This window comes from Odocoileus virginianus, chromosome 9, assembly GCF_023699985.2.
Source record: "Odocoileus virginianus isolate 20LAN1187 ecotype Illinois chromosome 9, Ovbor_1.2, whole genome shotgun sequence".
Taxonomy (NCBI): domain Eukaryota; kingdom Metazoa; phylum Chordata; class Mammalia; order Artiodactyla; family Cervidae; genus Odocoileus; species Odocoileus virginianus.
The window spans coordinates 10,123,871-10,136,059 of NC_069682.1; the positions used below are offsets into that span (position 1 = coordinate 10,123,871).

At 42.1% G+C, this 12,189-nt stretch overlaps 1 protein-coding gene and 1 non-coding gene across 3 annotated transcripts in view; both read right to left on the minus strand.

Moving 5' to 3' along the window:
• PRKCQ (protein kinase C theta) overlaps positions 1–12,189 on the minus strand; it is a 144,329-nt gene that overhangs the window by 52,082 nt on the left and 80,058 nt on the right. For both annotated transcript variants that reach the window (XM_070471940.1, XM_070471941.1), the window contains exons 11-12: positions 11,100–11,260; positions 6,317–6,490 (exon numbers count right to left, since the gene is read on the minus strand). In XM_070471940.1, coding sequence (XP_070328041.1) covers positions 6,317–6,490; positions 11,100–11,260 — 335 coding nt within the window. The remainder of the gene's footprint in view (positions 1–6,316; positions 6,491–11,099; positions 11,261–12,189) is intronic.
• Positions 4,833–4,905, minus strand: TRNAF-GAA (transfer RNA phenylalanine (anticodon GAA)). The gene has a single exon. It is a non-coding gene; the product is annotated as a tRNA-Phe (tRNA).

The following is a 12,189-nucleotide window of genomic DNA, read 5'->3' on the forward strand; positions in this document are numbered from 1 at the left end:
CCCTCTCTTCTTCGGCGCCTCTCCTCGACTCTGGCATTGACTTGGAAAGAGAACACCGTCACCCGTATCTCCCAAGCGATTGCTTGGGTGTGGGGGTGGAATCCTTTCAGATCGCTGGATTTCTCATCAGAAACTCTGATCTGTCCATGATGTTAGAAAGCCCTGGTCTGTTTCCCTCCCTCTGTCTAACCACCCCAAACTTGGGGAACTTTCTATTCAGGCTCTACACAAATGAGGAGACACATAGCAAGAGTAACCGTCCCCAACCTTTGGCAGGATTCTACTTCACCAGTCAAGACAACCTGTGGCACCTGGATTAGCATGTCTGTGGAAACTGAAACTCAGTTACAGAAAAACACTGAACAACCCACTTGGCTTGAAAAGATGACTCTTTCAATGGGATCTTTCTTTTTCTTTTTTTTTTTTTTTTCATTAGTTTGGGAGCACTCCAACCACTGGGAATTATCCTACTTTCCATAGTCACAAGAGTCTCCCTGGAATGCTTTGTTCTTTCAAAGGCTTTAAATTCATGTTTGTAGGCACTGACCCTCAGGTGAATGATCTCCCTCAACGTGGAGTTTCCAAAAACGAAGAGGATCCCTGACTTAAAAATGGTGACCCTGAACCCTGTGACCTGTGAATAGCACACAAATGATAATCAAAAACCATGGGAACCTCAGGACGGCAGCTGGGAGTCCTGCTAATACCTTAAATTTTGATCACATCTCCCAGTTAAGCTGAGGGTCTGATCAAAAGGGGAGGGGGGTGATTGTTGATAAAATAGTCCCAAAATGGAATTACTTGTGCTAAGCCCACATCTCTAAATGGAGAGTTAACATCTAACCTACCTGCAATTCCAACCTTCCCCAGGAATGTAACCTTCCCCAGTCTGGAACTTCCTGATCAGCACTTGTGGGGAAGTGACCTTGCCTGAAACACTCTGTTCTTTCCTTGTTACTCCCCACTTTCTGCCCATAAAAGCCTTCCATTTCATACAGGTCCTCAGAGCCCCTTTTTGCTGGCTAATAGGATGCTGCTCCATTCACGAATTACTGAAAAAATATAATTAGATCTCTAAATTTACTCAGTTGAATTTTGTGTTTTTAACACTTTCCAAATCCTTTTTTTTCTTTTTTTTCTTTCCACCTAGGGTTATCAGAGTTAGATCAGAGAAACTTTGGGTACTCGAGTTATTGAACTTTTACTCTAGTACAATGAAACAGAAGAAAACTATTTTTCTCCGTGTTTTTTCCCCCCTGTAGGTGAACATTTGGATACTACAGAGATGATATATTACTGAGACACTTACATGGTATGAATATATAGGAATCCCATATCTGGACAAAGATGCCCCGGTAGGATTGCATGCAGTTTCCAGCTCAGTGGCCTTAAGACAAGGTTCATCTTTCCTAGCTTCAGTTTTCTCATAGGTAAAATGGAGTAATATCTACTTCATTGGGATTACAGAATTAAATAAGATAATATATTTAAGTTTCCTAGGAAATTATCTGGTGCTAAATCGACTTCAATAAAGTTAGTTTGAATCATATATTTTAAACTAAAAATAAGTTGGAGCAGAAATGTCTGGTTGCCTCTCTTTCTGAGTAAAAAATATTATTCTGGATGACAGTTGCTCATCTTAAAGATTCAACTTTCCAGCTCTCCTTAGAGCTATAGAAGAGAATGAGAGAGAGGTAAATGGCGGCTTTTTGTAAGTCTTTTGGAAAAGTGACTTAATAAAGAAGACTAAGCAGGCATGGGGTGTTCTTTCCTCCCCAGAATGTGGGCCCCAGCAGCCACACTGGACTGAGGAGTGCTCTTCAGGAGGAGGACCTGGTGCAGTAGATAGTTCCTGGGTCTCGGACATCACGCAACTAACTCCTTTCATACGGAGAGACCAACAAACACTTCTGTCTCATTTAAGTCATTGTTTCCAGTCTCTATTACTGGCAGCCAATGCAATTTCTAATTGACATACATGTCAATTCACATTTAGACAATTTCAGAGACGTGGCTCCTAGTTTTAAAATAATTTTGTGTATCAAGAAAACAGGGCATCTAATACTAATAGCATCTTAAAATCAAGAAAGCAGACTACTGTTCTTCCCAGCTAGCTACTGAGTCCCTATAGTTTGAGTCTTGCCTCTGCTGGGGAAATACAGAACTTAAACAGTAGGTCCACAAGAAACCACATTTGTTGAATTAACGGTGACTTTTCAAGGTGACATATGAAGTATATTTTCAAAGCTTTATGATTAATTAGTTTCTGATAGGTTTTAATTTGCCAGCACAGTGGAAAGATTCCTCCCATGAACACACTGACCCAGACAGAAAGCAATTCCTCCTGAAGAACTGAGGGCTGGCTGAACCTTTTCTGCTCAAGAAATGATAGAGGAACCGAGACCCAGCATCACCAGGAACCTAGAAGGGGGGGTGGAGGGGATGTGTGCTTATTTATGGCTATTCACATTTTTGTATAGCAGAAACCAACACAACACTGTAAGGCAATTATCTTCCAATTAAAAAGAAAACTAGGATCCACCTCTGACACTGTGGTCTATGGTAGGAAGGATACCCCTGAGAGCCCTGTGCACAGACTTGCCCACCTTGGGACACATGGAAAAAAACAGTGATTTAAAGGATACTTAGACCATTTAGTAACCCTAAGCCATATGCCAAACATGTGGGGGAACTGCTGGAACTCTTTCCAAATTGGAAAGGAGACAGTAAAACTGTCACCATTTGCAGATCATATGAAACCCTAAAGATACGGTGAAAAAACTATTAGAGCTAATATAAAGTTGCAGGATACAAAATTGATATGCAGAAATACAATGCATTTTGTATACTAATAACGAACTGTTGTAAAGAAAAGGCATAACGATCCTGTTTACAGTTGCATCAAAAAAGAATCAAATACCTGGGGATTAATTTAAGAGCTGGAAGACCTGTATTATAAAAACTAAAACACATTGATGTAGGAGAATCAAGATGATACAAAGAAAATGTGGAAAATACCCTGTGTTCGTGGATTGAAAGAATTAGTATTGTTAAAATGTCGTTACTACTGAAAACCATCTTAAAGATTTAATGCAATATCTATTATAATACCCATGACATTTTTCACAGAACTAGAACAAATAATCCTAAAATTTGTATGGAATCACAAAAAAAATTCAAATAAACAAAGCACTGCTTCAAATCCTCATTGTTATAGTAGTTAAAACCAAATTCTAAACAATAAGCAAGCAGACAAAATCCAGAAGTAAGGCCCTTTTCCCAAATGACTACATTCTAAACTTACCCAGAGGAAATCATTATTCATGTAAATTTCTGCTTTTTACACTCACCTGTGGCATCTGGTTATTTTGTTTGACATACAAGATTTAAATAAATCAGGACTATTAGGTACAAAACAGGCTACAAGGATGTACAACATGGGAAATCTAAATATTTTATAGTAACTATAAATAACTATAAATAGAGTACAGTCTTGGAAAATTGTGAATCACTGAATTGTACACCTATAACTTACAGTACTGCACAGTAACTATACACCAGCAAAACTTAAATTTAAAAACCAAGGTGTCTCAAAACAACTGAGGGTCCTTCACAAAGTGTAATGTAAGTTTGCCTCCCCTTCCCCACCATCTCTTATCTCTAAAAGAGCTTAATTCCTTGAAATCTAGTAAGACAGTATTTTTACATCTTACATGTACATTCTCTAACGTTTTTTCTCGTGCATTTACTGCTCTGGTTTTGGTAAAGCAGTCCATAGGCTTGGAATTTTAACAGCATTTCCTATAACAAGGAAAAAATGCAAATAACCCCTGAGAACTGACAATCAGAGACAGAAATATGCCTGTTTTCTATGGAATGGACTTCATGGTAGCCTTCTCTGTAAGATATGAAAACAACAATCAAACAAATATGCAAAAACAGCTGGTGGGAAGCTGCTAGACAGTACAGGGAGCTTGCCCGGTGCTCTGTGATGACCTAGAGGGCTGGGAGGGGGATATATGGATACATATGGCCGATTCACTCCATGGTACAGCTGAAACTAACACGACATTGTAAAGCAATTACATCCCAACAAAAAACAGCAGGAAAGGCGCCAAGAGAAAGTTGATTTCCTAGAAGCCTGGTCTCAGGTGCATTTAACATTTTGATAAAAGCCTCACAATATTTCAAGAGGAAAAGTGAGACTACGTAACCCCCAGGGAGCACAGCAAATGTAGAACACAGACCGAGAGAGTTGGGCAGAGTTCCTTATTTGTCTTCCAGTAAAATATCTGCACCATCCCAGACCAACAGATATTTCTGATCTCCAGGAGGAACTGTCTAGCAGGAAACCTCTGTAACCCTCATTACCAGGAATCTCAAAGTCCTTCCTGCTGTAAAACATAAGCCTACTTAAACAGCTTATCACAATCCCTTTCTTCCTTCATGCCTTCTTATAGCCTATACACTTCTGTTGCCCAAGACCTTTACTGCCTATTCAAATTCTAATTCCTAGTTTTTCTCAGCTCTGGTACTTAAAAGTCAGCATTCGGCAATTAATATTACTTACCACCATTAGAAGTATCATTGTCATCTCTTTGAAAGTGAAAGTGAAGTTGCTCAGTCGTGTCTGACTCTTTGCAACCCCGTGGACTATAGCCTACCAGGCTCCTCTGTCCATGGAATTTTCCAGGCAAGGGTACTGGAGTGGGTTGCCATTTCCTTCTCCAGGGGATCTTCCCGACCCAGGGATTGAACCTGGGTCTCCCGCATTGCAGGCAGACTCTTTACCCTCTGAGCCACCAGGGAAGCCACAAAAGAAGTTGCTTGCCTGCCGAGACCCGGGATTGAACCAGGGACCTTTAGATCTTCAGTCCAACACTCTCCCAACTGAGTCATTTCAGCTCCGCAGAGTACGCAATTCTCTAGGTCAGGGACTGTATTATTTCTATATCCTTCACAATGCTTCAAGTACAGTATGTGATCACTGAGTGCTTTCTCATGGTCTGGGTTTCCATTTTAGCTAAGTACATTTATTCATCTATTCCCTAATTAAACACTTGAGAGTCTACTGGCAGCTGGAGAAGTGGTGATGAAATCCCTAAGTGACAGTCCACATTTACTGGCTGATTCCCAGTTTCCCCACTAACACTTCTGTGGCTGGAGGCAGAAGATGCTACTTATACTAAGGCAGTACATTATCATCAAGGCTTGAAATAGAACAAGAGAAAAACTTCCTCATTTTCTTTGGATCTTAACCACACGGCTCCCCACGGGTCTGCTTATTATTCTTGGCTACATGCAACACAATTCTAGGCTATACACGTGGGGACAGGGTCAAGTACAGTAGAAAAATAGAAAACCTCAGTGTTTATACGGATGACTGATCTGCAGGGATGTTCATTTCAGTGTTATTTAAATCAAAACAGAATTTAGAAATAGCCGGATGAGATAAATCACATGGCAGAGGATATCTACAGATGTCAGGAAATGCACAGAGTGTTAAAAATCCCAGTTACAGAGCAGGAGGGATTTACACTAACTGGTTATTTTTAATGTTATAAACCCAATGGGGGGGAATCTAGAAGGATAAACTTCAACATGGTATTGGTGAGTATACCCAAGAAATGGGATATATATGATTTTCTTTGAGCATATAAGCAAATTTTCTAAAATGATCCTGAATAACTTTTAAGTTAGAAAAAAAGTTGTGTGTGTTTTTTTTTTTTTTAATTTTAAAGAAAAAGCAGATCAGGAGGAACATTTTCCCAAAGTAAGAGGCACTTTTGATAAAATTCACAGTTTTACCTGACTGCACAGTTCCTGATAAAGTGTGCTCTAAAGGATGATCTTCTACTGGCCTTATAAAGGGAAATAACAGTACACACACATTTTGATCCATTTTTCCAAATTTTGTCTCCTGAAATATATGTATGGTAGAACAGATGTCACACCTTTTCCCTTTCACAAAGCACTACTTTGTTAAGCAAGTCACACACTGCTTAGAATTCTTGTTATATAAGTTAAACTGAATTCTAAAAAGCAAGCAAGTAAAACCAGAAGTAAGGCCCTTTCCACAGTCAACTGCATTAGAAAGTGCAAGTTTCTTGCATTTTTCCAAATAAGAAAACTTGTTTCTTTCCAAACAAGTTTCTTCCCCTCTAAACAACTGTGAAAGACTTGCTTAGATGGATGGAAGCTGGACTCAAAGAAGAAATACATGGAGTGAGCGCCCCACGTCTCCTGCTTTGCAGGAGCTCCCAGACTTACTGGCTGAGGATGGAGAGATGAAGGACTATCTGGGCAGAAGCCTTACCTTGGTCTGGAATGTGCAGAACATATGCGTTAAGAACGGATGCTCCCAGGCCAAGGAGAGGACCCTCTTCTCTACCATTGTGCACTCCACGTCATCATCCATCAAAACCACATCTTTCTTTAAGGCTTTTATTGCGAAAAATTGATTGGTTTTCTTGAACTCTGCTAGGAAGACCTGGAAGGAAGGAGAAGAAACAGCGTTATTTTAGAATTTGGATTGACACTCGATAAAAAAGAGTCATGACATGCTGAGAGAGATGTATTGGGGGAGGAAACAGAATTAATTCTCCAATCCTCCTCTATCCCCTTTATGGAGACAAACTGAGTTTTACTGGCGTGGGATGCTATTAACAGCTTCATCCACTCTATCTTTCAAAGCATTTCACAAAATCGGATGGGTTATTCTCAGCCCCTGGAAAGATCCTATTTAAAAAAGTGGAATCTAGAAAAATCGTACAGATGAACCTATTTGCAAAGCAGAAACAGAGACACAGGTAGAGAACAAATGCATGGACATCAAGGGGGATGGATTAGGAGGTTGGGACTGATACACTCTCACTACAATGGATAAAACAGATAACGAATGAGAACCCACTGTATAGCTGAGGGAACGCCACCCAATGCTCAGACCAAAATGGGAAGGAAATCCAGAGAAGAGGGGATACGTGTAGATGTATAGCTGATTCACTTTACTGTATAGTGGATACACAACACTGTAAATCAGCTACAGTCCAATAAAATTTTTTAAAAAGTGTCCTGTCTGCCCAGAGACCTAAGTTTATTAAAAAAAAAAAAAAAATCAGAGAAAAATGTATATTGAGGAAGCAGCAGCGAGCCATGAAGAGGAAGACTTGACTGCTTTTGAAATAATCAATGAAAATGAGCATAAAACCTTACTCCACGCTTTACCCACTTTTTCAAGGCCAAAAAGCATATGTGAGAAATAGAACTGTCCTGATGTACTTAAAGAATGCGCAGCATTTCCTCTGACGGCGCAGACACTAACATTATCCTCAAGACCTACTGTGTGTCAGACATTCTGCTACAGGCTTTACGCATGCTATCTAACTTTAGTACTTATTTAATTCTTGGTTCAGAACAGTCTGCAATACAGGCAGTAACAGTAAAGGGAGCCTAGGGTCAAAGGGTAACTTTGTCAAACTCATGGAGCTACTCAGTGGGAAATCTGACTCCAGGAACTGACTTTTCCCGCTCACTTTCAGGCATCTTGTAAGACGGGACCCCACATGGCCCAGAAGGAGGGTTCCTCCAACTTGTGCTCTTGCAGATGATGCAGCCAGACAGCTGAGAGGAGTGAGGACATGGCACGTGGAGACAGAAGGCCGCAGCTCCGGCCTCACTGTGCAGACATCTACCAGCTGTGGGAATGTGGGCACACACATGACCCTCCCTGGGCTTCGGTTCCCTAATGTGGGAAAGCCGTAGCTATCAGCACACTGCTGACTTACAGGACTGCTGTGAAAAGCAAACAGCAGCTGGGGAAGCGGCCTATGCACTCTAAAATGCTTTCTGAATGACAGTTATTGGAACCTGAAACCAAAACGAATGTGTGTAACAAAACAGAAACAGACTCACGGATATAGAGAACAAACCAGTGGTTACCAGTCGGGGGAGGGCCAAGACAAGGGCATGGGATTGAGAGGTACGAACTACTCTGTGTAAAATAAAGGAGCAACGGGGATATATTGAATCTCACAGCGAAACAGAGCCATTATTTTGTAAGAACTTTAGAGCAGAATCTATAAAACTACTGAATCACTATGTTACACATCTGAAGCTAATATAATATCGTAAATCAACTATACTTCAAAAAACCCACTCATCATTTGTTTCTTTTAAGTGACTTTTAAGGAATGCTGAAGTTCATGATGACACACCAATAGTGAAAATGCATGTGTCTATGTTTAAAATAATACAGTGCAGACACATAGCTTAAGGGGTAGCTGGATTGATAGAGAGGATAGAGCTTAGACGAGAATTCAGGCATGAAGGCGAAAGTGTGAGTCACTCAGTTGTGTCCAACTCTGAGTGACCCCAGGGACTGCCCACCAGACTCCTCTGTCCATGGAATTCTCCAGGTGAGAATACCAGACTCGGTAGCCATTCCCTTCTCCAGGTGATCTTCCTGACCCAGGGATCGAATCCATGTCTTCTGCATGGCTGACAGATTCTTTACCGTCTGAGCCATCAGGGAAATAATGTGCATAACCCTAGAAAACATGCCATTTATTCTTCTGGGCCTAAAATTGATGGAGAATCAAAATAGAGAGGCTACCATTTTGGTGAGGAACCATATCTATAGAGAGTGAAAAAAAAAGAAAAACGAACAAGTTTTGGAGTTCAAGAAGAGGAAATATATTCTGCTTTGGGGATCCCCCCACCTCACTGGGCCCCCACAGTGCAGTCCCCTCAGGATGCAGGGATCTGGGATTCTGATGGGGAGGAGCTTAGTGGTCTGGTCCCAGAGCCTAGGCTACTGAAGCTCTCAGCTGTCCATTGGGTTATTTACTAAGGCAAGTAGGTTTAACTTAAAGCTGTGTTAACTTTGTTGAAAGTAGAAATCTACACAGAGAACAAAGAAAAACATTTCTATAACAATTAGAACTCCTCTTTTGGTAATTGCTTCTTTCAATAAAACATTTCCCAAACCAGCCTTAAACTAAGAAGTCAAAAAGGCAATCTCCATCTCTATAATGTCCTTTCAATTTTTGGTTACAGGCTATCATTGCACATTGATTGATGCTACATTTTAATGAAGACTGGCTGTAAAACTGCCTATTGCACTCAGGATAACACCAAGTGAGCTAGCGATGGTTTGTGCTACTGTGGAAATGAATTAATAGCTATTGGCTACAGTTGGCAGGGCTGAGTGGGTTTTGCCAAAGGTGATTCCTTGGTATTAAACCCAACCCTGACTAGCAGCACAAAGTCATTCAGCTATGGCAAGACCTAGTTGCATTTCAGCTTGTTTATTATTAAACTGGGTAAGTTTTATAGCCCAAGTCTGGTGAGCAGGTGCTGAGCATAATACTGGCCTTGGTTGCACAAATTCATGGAACAGTAGTCTCTGGCTAAAATTCTCCCAGAAGTCACATTCAATACATTTTAAAAAAACAACTGAGAATTTCATTAATACATGAGATATCCTTAATATCCAAGATAACCTAAAAGCTGGTAGTCCATGACATCCCTCTTTACAACCACTGAAACAGATCACCAGCCCAGGCTGGGTGCATGAGACAAGTGCTCGGGCCTGGTGCACTGAGAAGACCCAGAGGGATCGGGTGGAGAGGGAGGTGGGAGGGGCGACCGGGATGGGGAATACATGTAAATCCATGGCTAATTCATTTCAATGTATGACAAAAACCACTGCAATGATGTACGATGTAAAGTATTTAGCCTCCAACTAATAAAACAAAAAATGGAAAAAAAATAAAATAAAATAAAACTAAAAAAAAAAAAGAAAGAAAATCTCGTCACTGAGAGTTGATTATAATTTCTTAGATTATGTTTTCCTCTTCCATCTTCTCACCCTTCATGACAGAGTCCATCCGTTAAGTGAGTGGCAGGAATAATTGAGAGGAGGGACTTCCTCCGTGAAACTTTTGCCAAGACACTCAAGTTATTGCTGTAGCTCTGGGCCGCACTGTGTCCCTTCCAAACAATTCCATCGACAGGGTCCTCTAGAATCTTCCTGACCCAGTGATCAAACCCAGGTCTCTCGCATTGCAGGCAGATTCTTTAACATCTGAGCCACCAGGGGAGCCTTAATAATTCATATACTGAAGTCCTAGACTCCCAGCACCTGAGAGTGTGACCTTATTTGGAGACAGGTTCTTTACAGAGATAATTATGTTAAAATGAGGTCATGGGGTGGGCCCTGATGCCATAGAACTGGCATCCTCATAAGAAGAGGGAATTGGGACACAGAGGAATGGCCATGTGAGGACACAGGGAGAAGACAGCGTATACACCTGGGAGAGAGGGAGGCCTCAGGAGGAACAGCCCTGCCCACACCTTGAACCTGGATGTCCAGGCTCCAGAACTGGGAGAGATACGTTTCCGCTGTGGAAGCTGCCCGCTGCTGTTTTATTACAGTAGCCCTAAGCTAAGACAAGACTGAGAAAAAAATCATAAGGAAAGTAAAACCACACTCTGGGTTTAAGAAAGGAGCAAAACAACAACAAAACCACCAATGAAACAAAAATATCTATGAGACAGGAACTGGCCGGGGCACCTTCCCGCTTCACTGGCGTCCGAAGATACCACACTCAAGAAGCTGGTGGGATGAACACCTTTAAAGTGAGACGGCTGGAACTGTCTTTCCCCAGGGAGCAGAGGCGGCTGCTCCCAAGAGCTCCCCGCGCTTAGCCGCTCAGGCGTGTCCGACTCTGTGCGACCCCACGGACTGCAGCCCGCCAGGCTCCTCTGTCCATGGGGATTCTCCAGGCAAGAGCACTGCAGTGGGTAGCCATGGCCTCCTTCAGGGGATCTTCCCGACCCAGGGATCGAACCCAGGTCTCTTGCTTTGCAGACAGATTCTTTAACGTCTGAGCCCCCAGGGAAGCCCCTGGGTTCCTTTTTATTCAGACATCTCTCCGCCCCCTAACATCCATCACATCACATCACAATTCCCGCCCAGGGAGCCTCTCTCTGCACACCCAATGCCTGGTTTTCATCCCACCAGCTCAGTTTCGCTGGCCAGAGCTTTGCTTCTCAGCTTCTCTCATCTGGCCCATAGAATCCTGCATACAGTATCGTACCTTGCCAAAACTTCCTTTCCCCAACATTTTGTGCAAGGTGAAATCCTCGATTTTTAGTTTCATACGTAGAGAAGTTCTTTCTTTGTTCGGCTCAGGTTCTGGGCGATGGCATACTTTCTCCATCTCTTCCAAGGGAGAATCCCAGGAGATCCCCTGAGGCTCTGAAAATGATAAGCCAGCGGTTAAAAGGAAATAAGGAACAGCAGAGGGTCATCCTAGCTATTCTGAGAACCTGCTTTCTTTTTCATATCCTGTTCTGAAGCTTCATCTGCAACAGTTCAGAAAGGGGTCCCTGCAGGGCAAAAGGAGCACCTCCTGCCTGGAAGCCTGGGATCTGGGGGGTGGACTGTGCCTCTTTATGGGACAGACTGGGGAAAATGTCAGGTTAAGAAACATTCCAATCAGCAAAAGACCATCTCTGCAGCAGGAATAAGCACTTTGGATGATGCTGAATCACAGGCATATAGGGATTTTAGACGAACTGGAGGGAAAATGACTCCCCATTGCTTGCATGGCTTGCAGGCATGATGGCATCAATTTCTATGACCTACCATGTAGGGAAGAAGAGCCGGAGAGCAGATCATTAAAGACCCGAATGGAATCATTCGCCACAGTCTTCAGGTCAAGATGCTGCCTATTTTGATTGTCTCTGAGACATGGTCTACCCAGAGACCTTTCCCAAATCTAATCCAAACACTTCTTTAAAAAAATTTACAGACAATTTATTCCTCACCCCATGCCAGAGAAGGTGTAGAACAACTTTTCTGGAACCTCCCTCCCACCCTCTTATAACATTTCTTTTCTTGAAATATACTTGACATATCACATTGTGCTAAGTGAACATGTATAACATGTTGATTGACACATTTATCTACTGTGGTGGCACTTGATGGCACCTCATAGCACATAATTGTCCTATCATTTTTGTGGTTGGAATTGTGTGTGTGCTCAGTCGTGTCCAACTCTCTGAGACTCCATGGATTGTAGCCTGCCAGGTTTCTCTGTCCATGGAATTTTCCAAGCAGGAATACTGGAGCAGGTTACCATTTCCTACTCCAGGGGATCTTTCCCATCCAGGGATTGAAGCTGC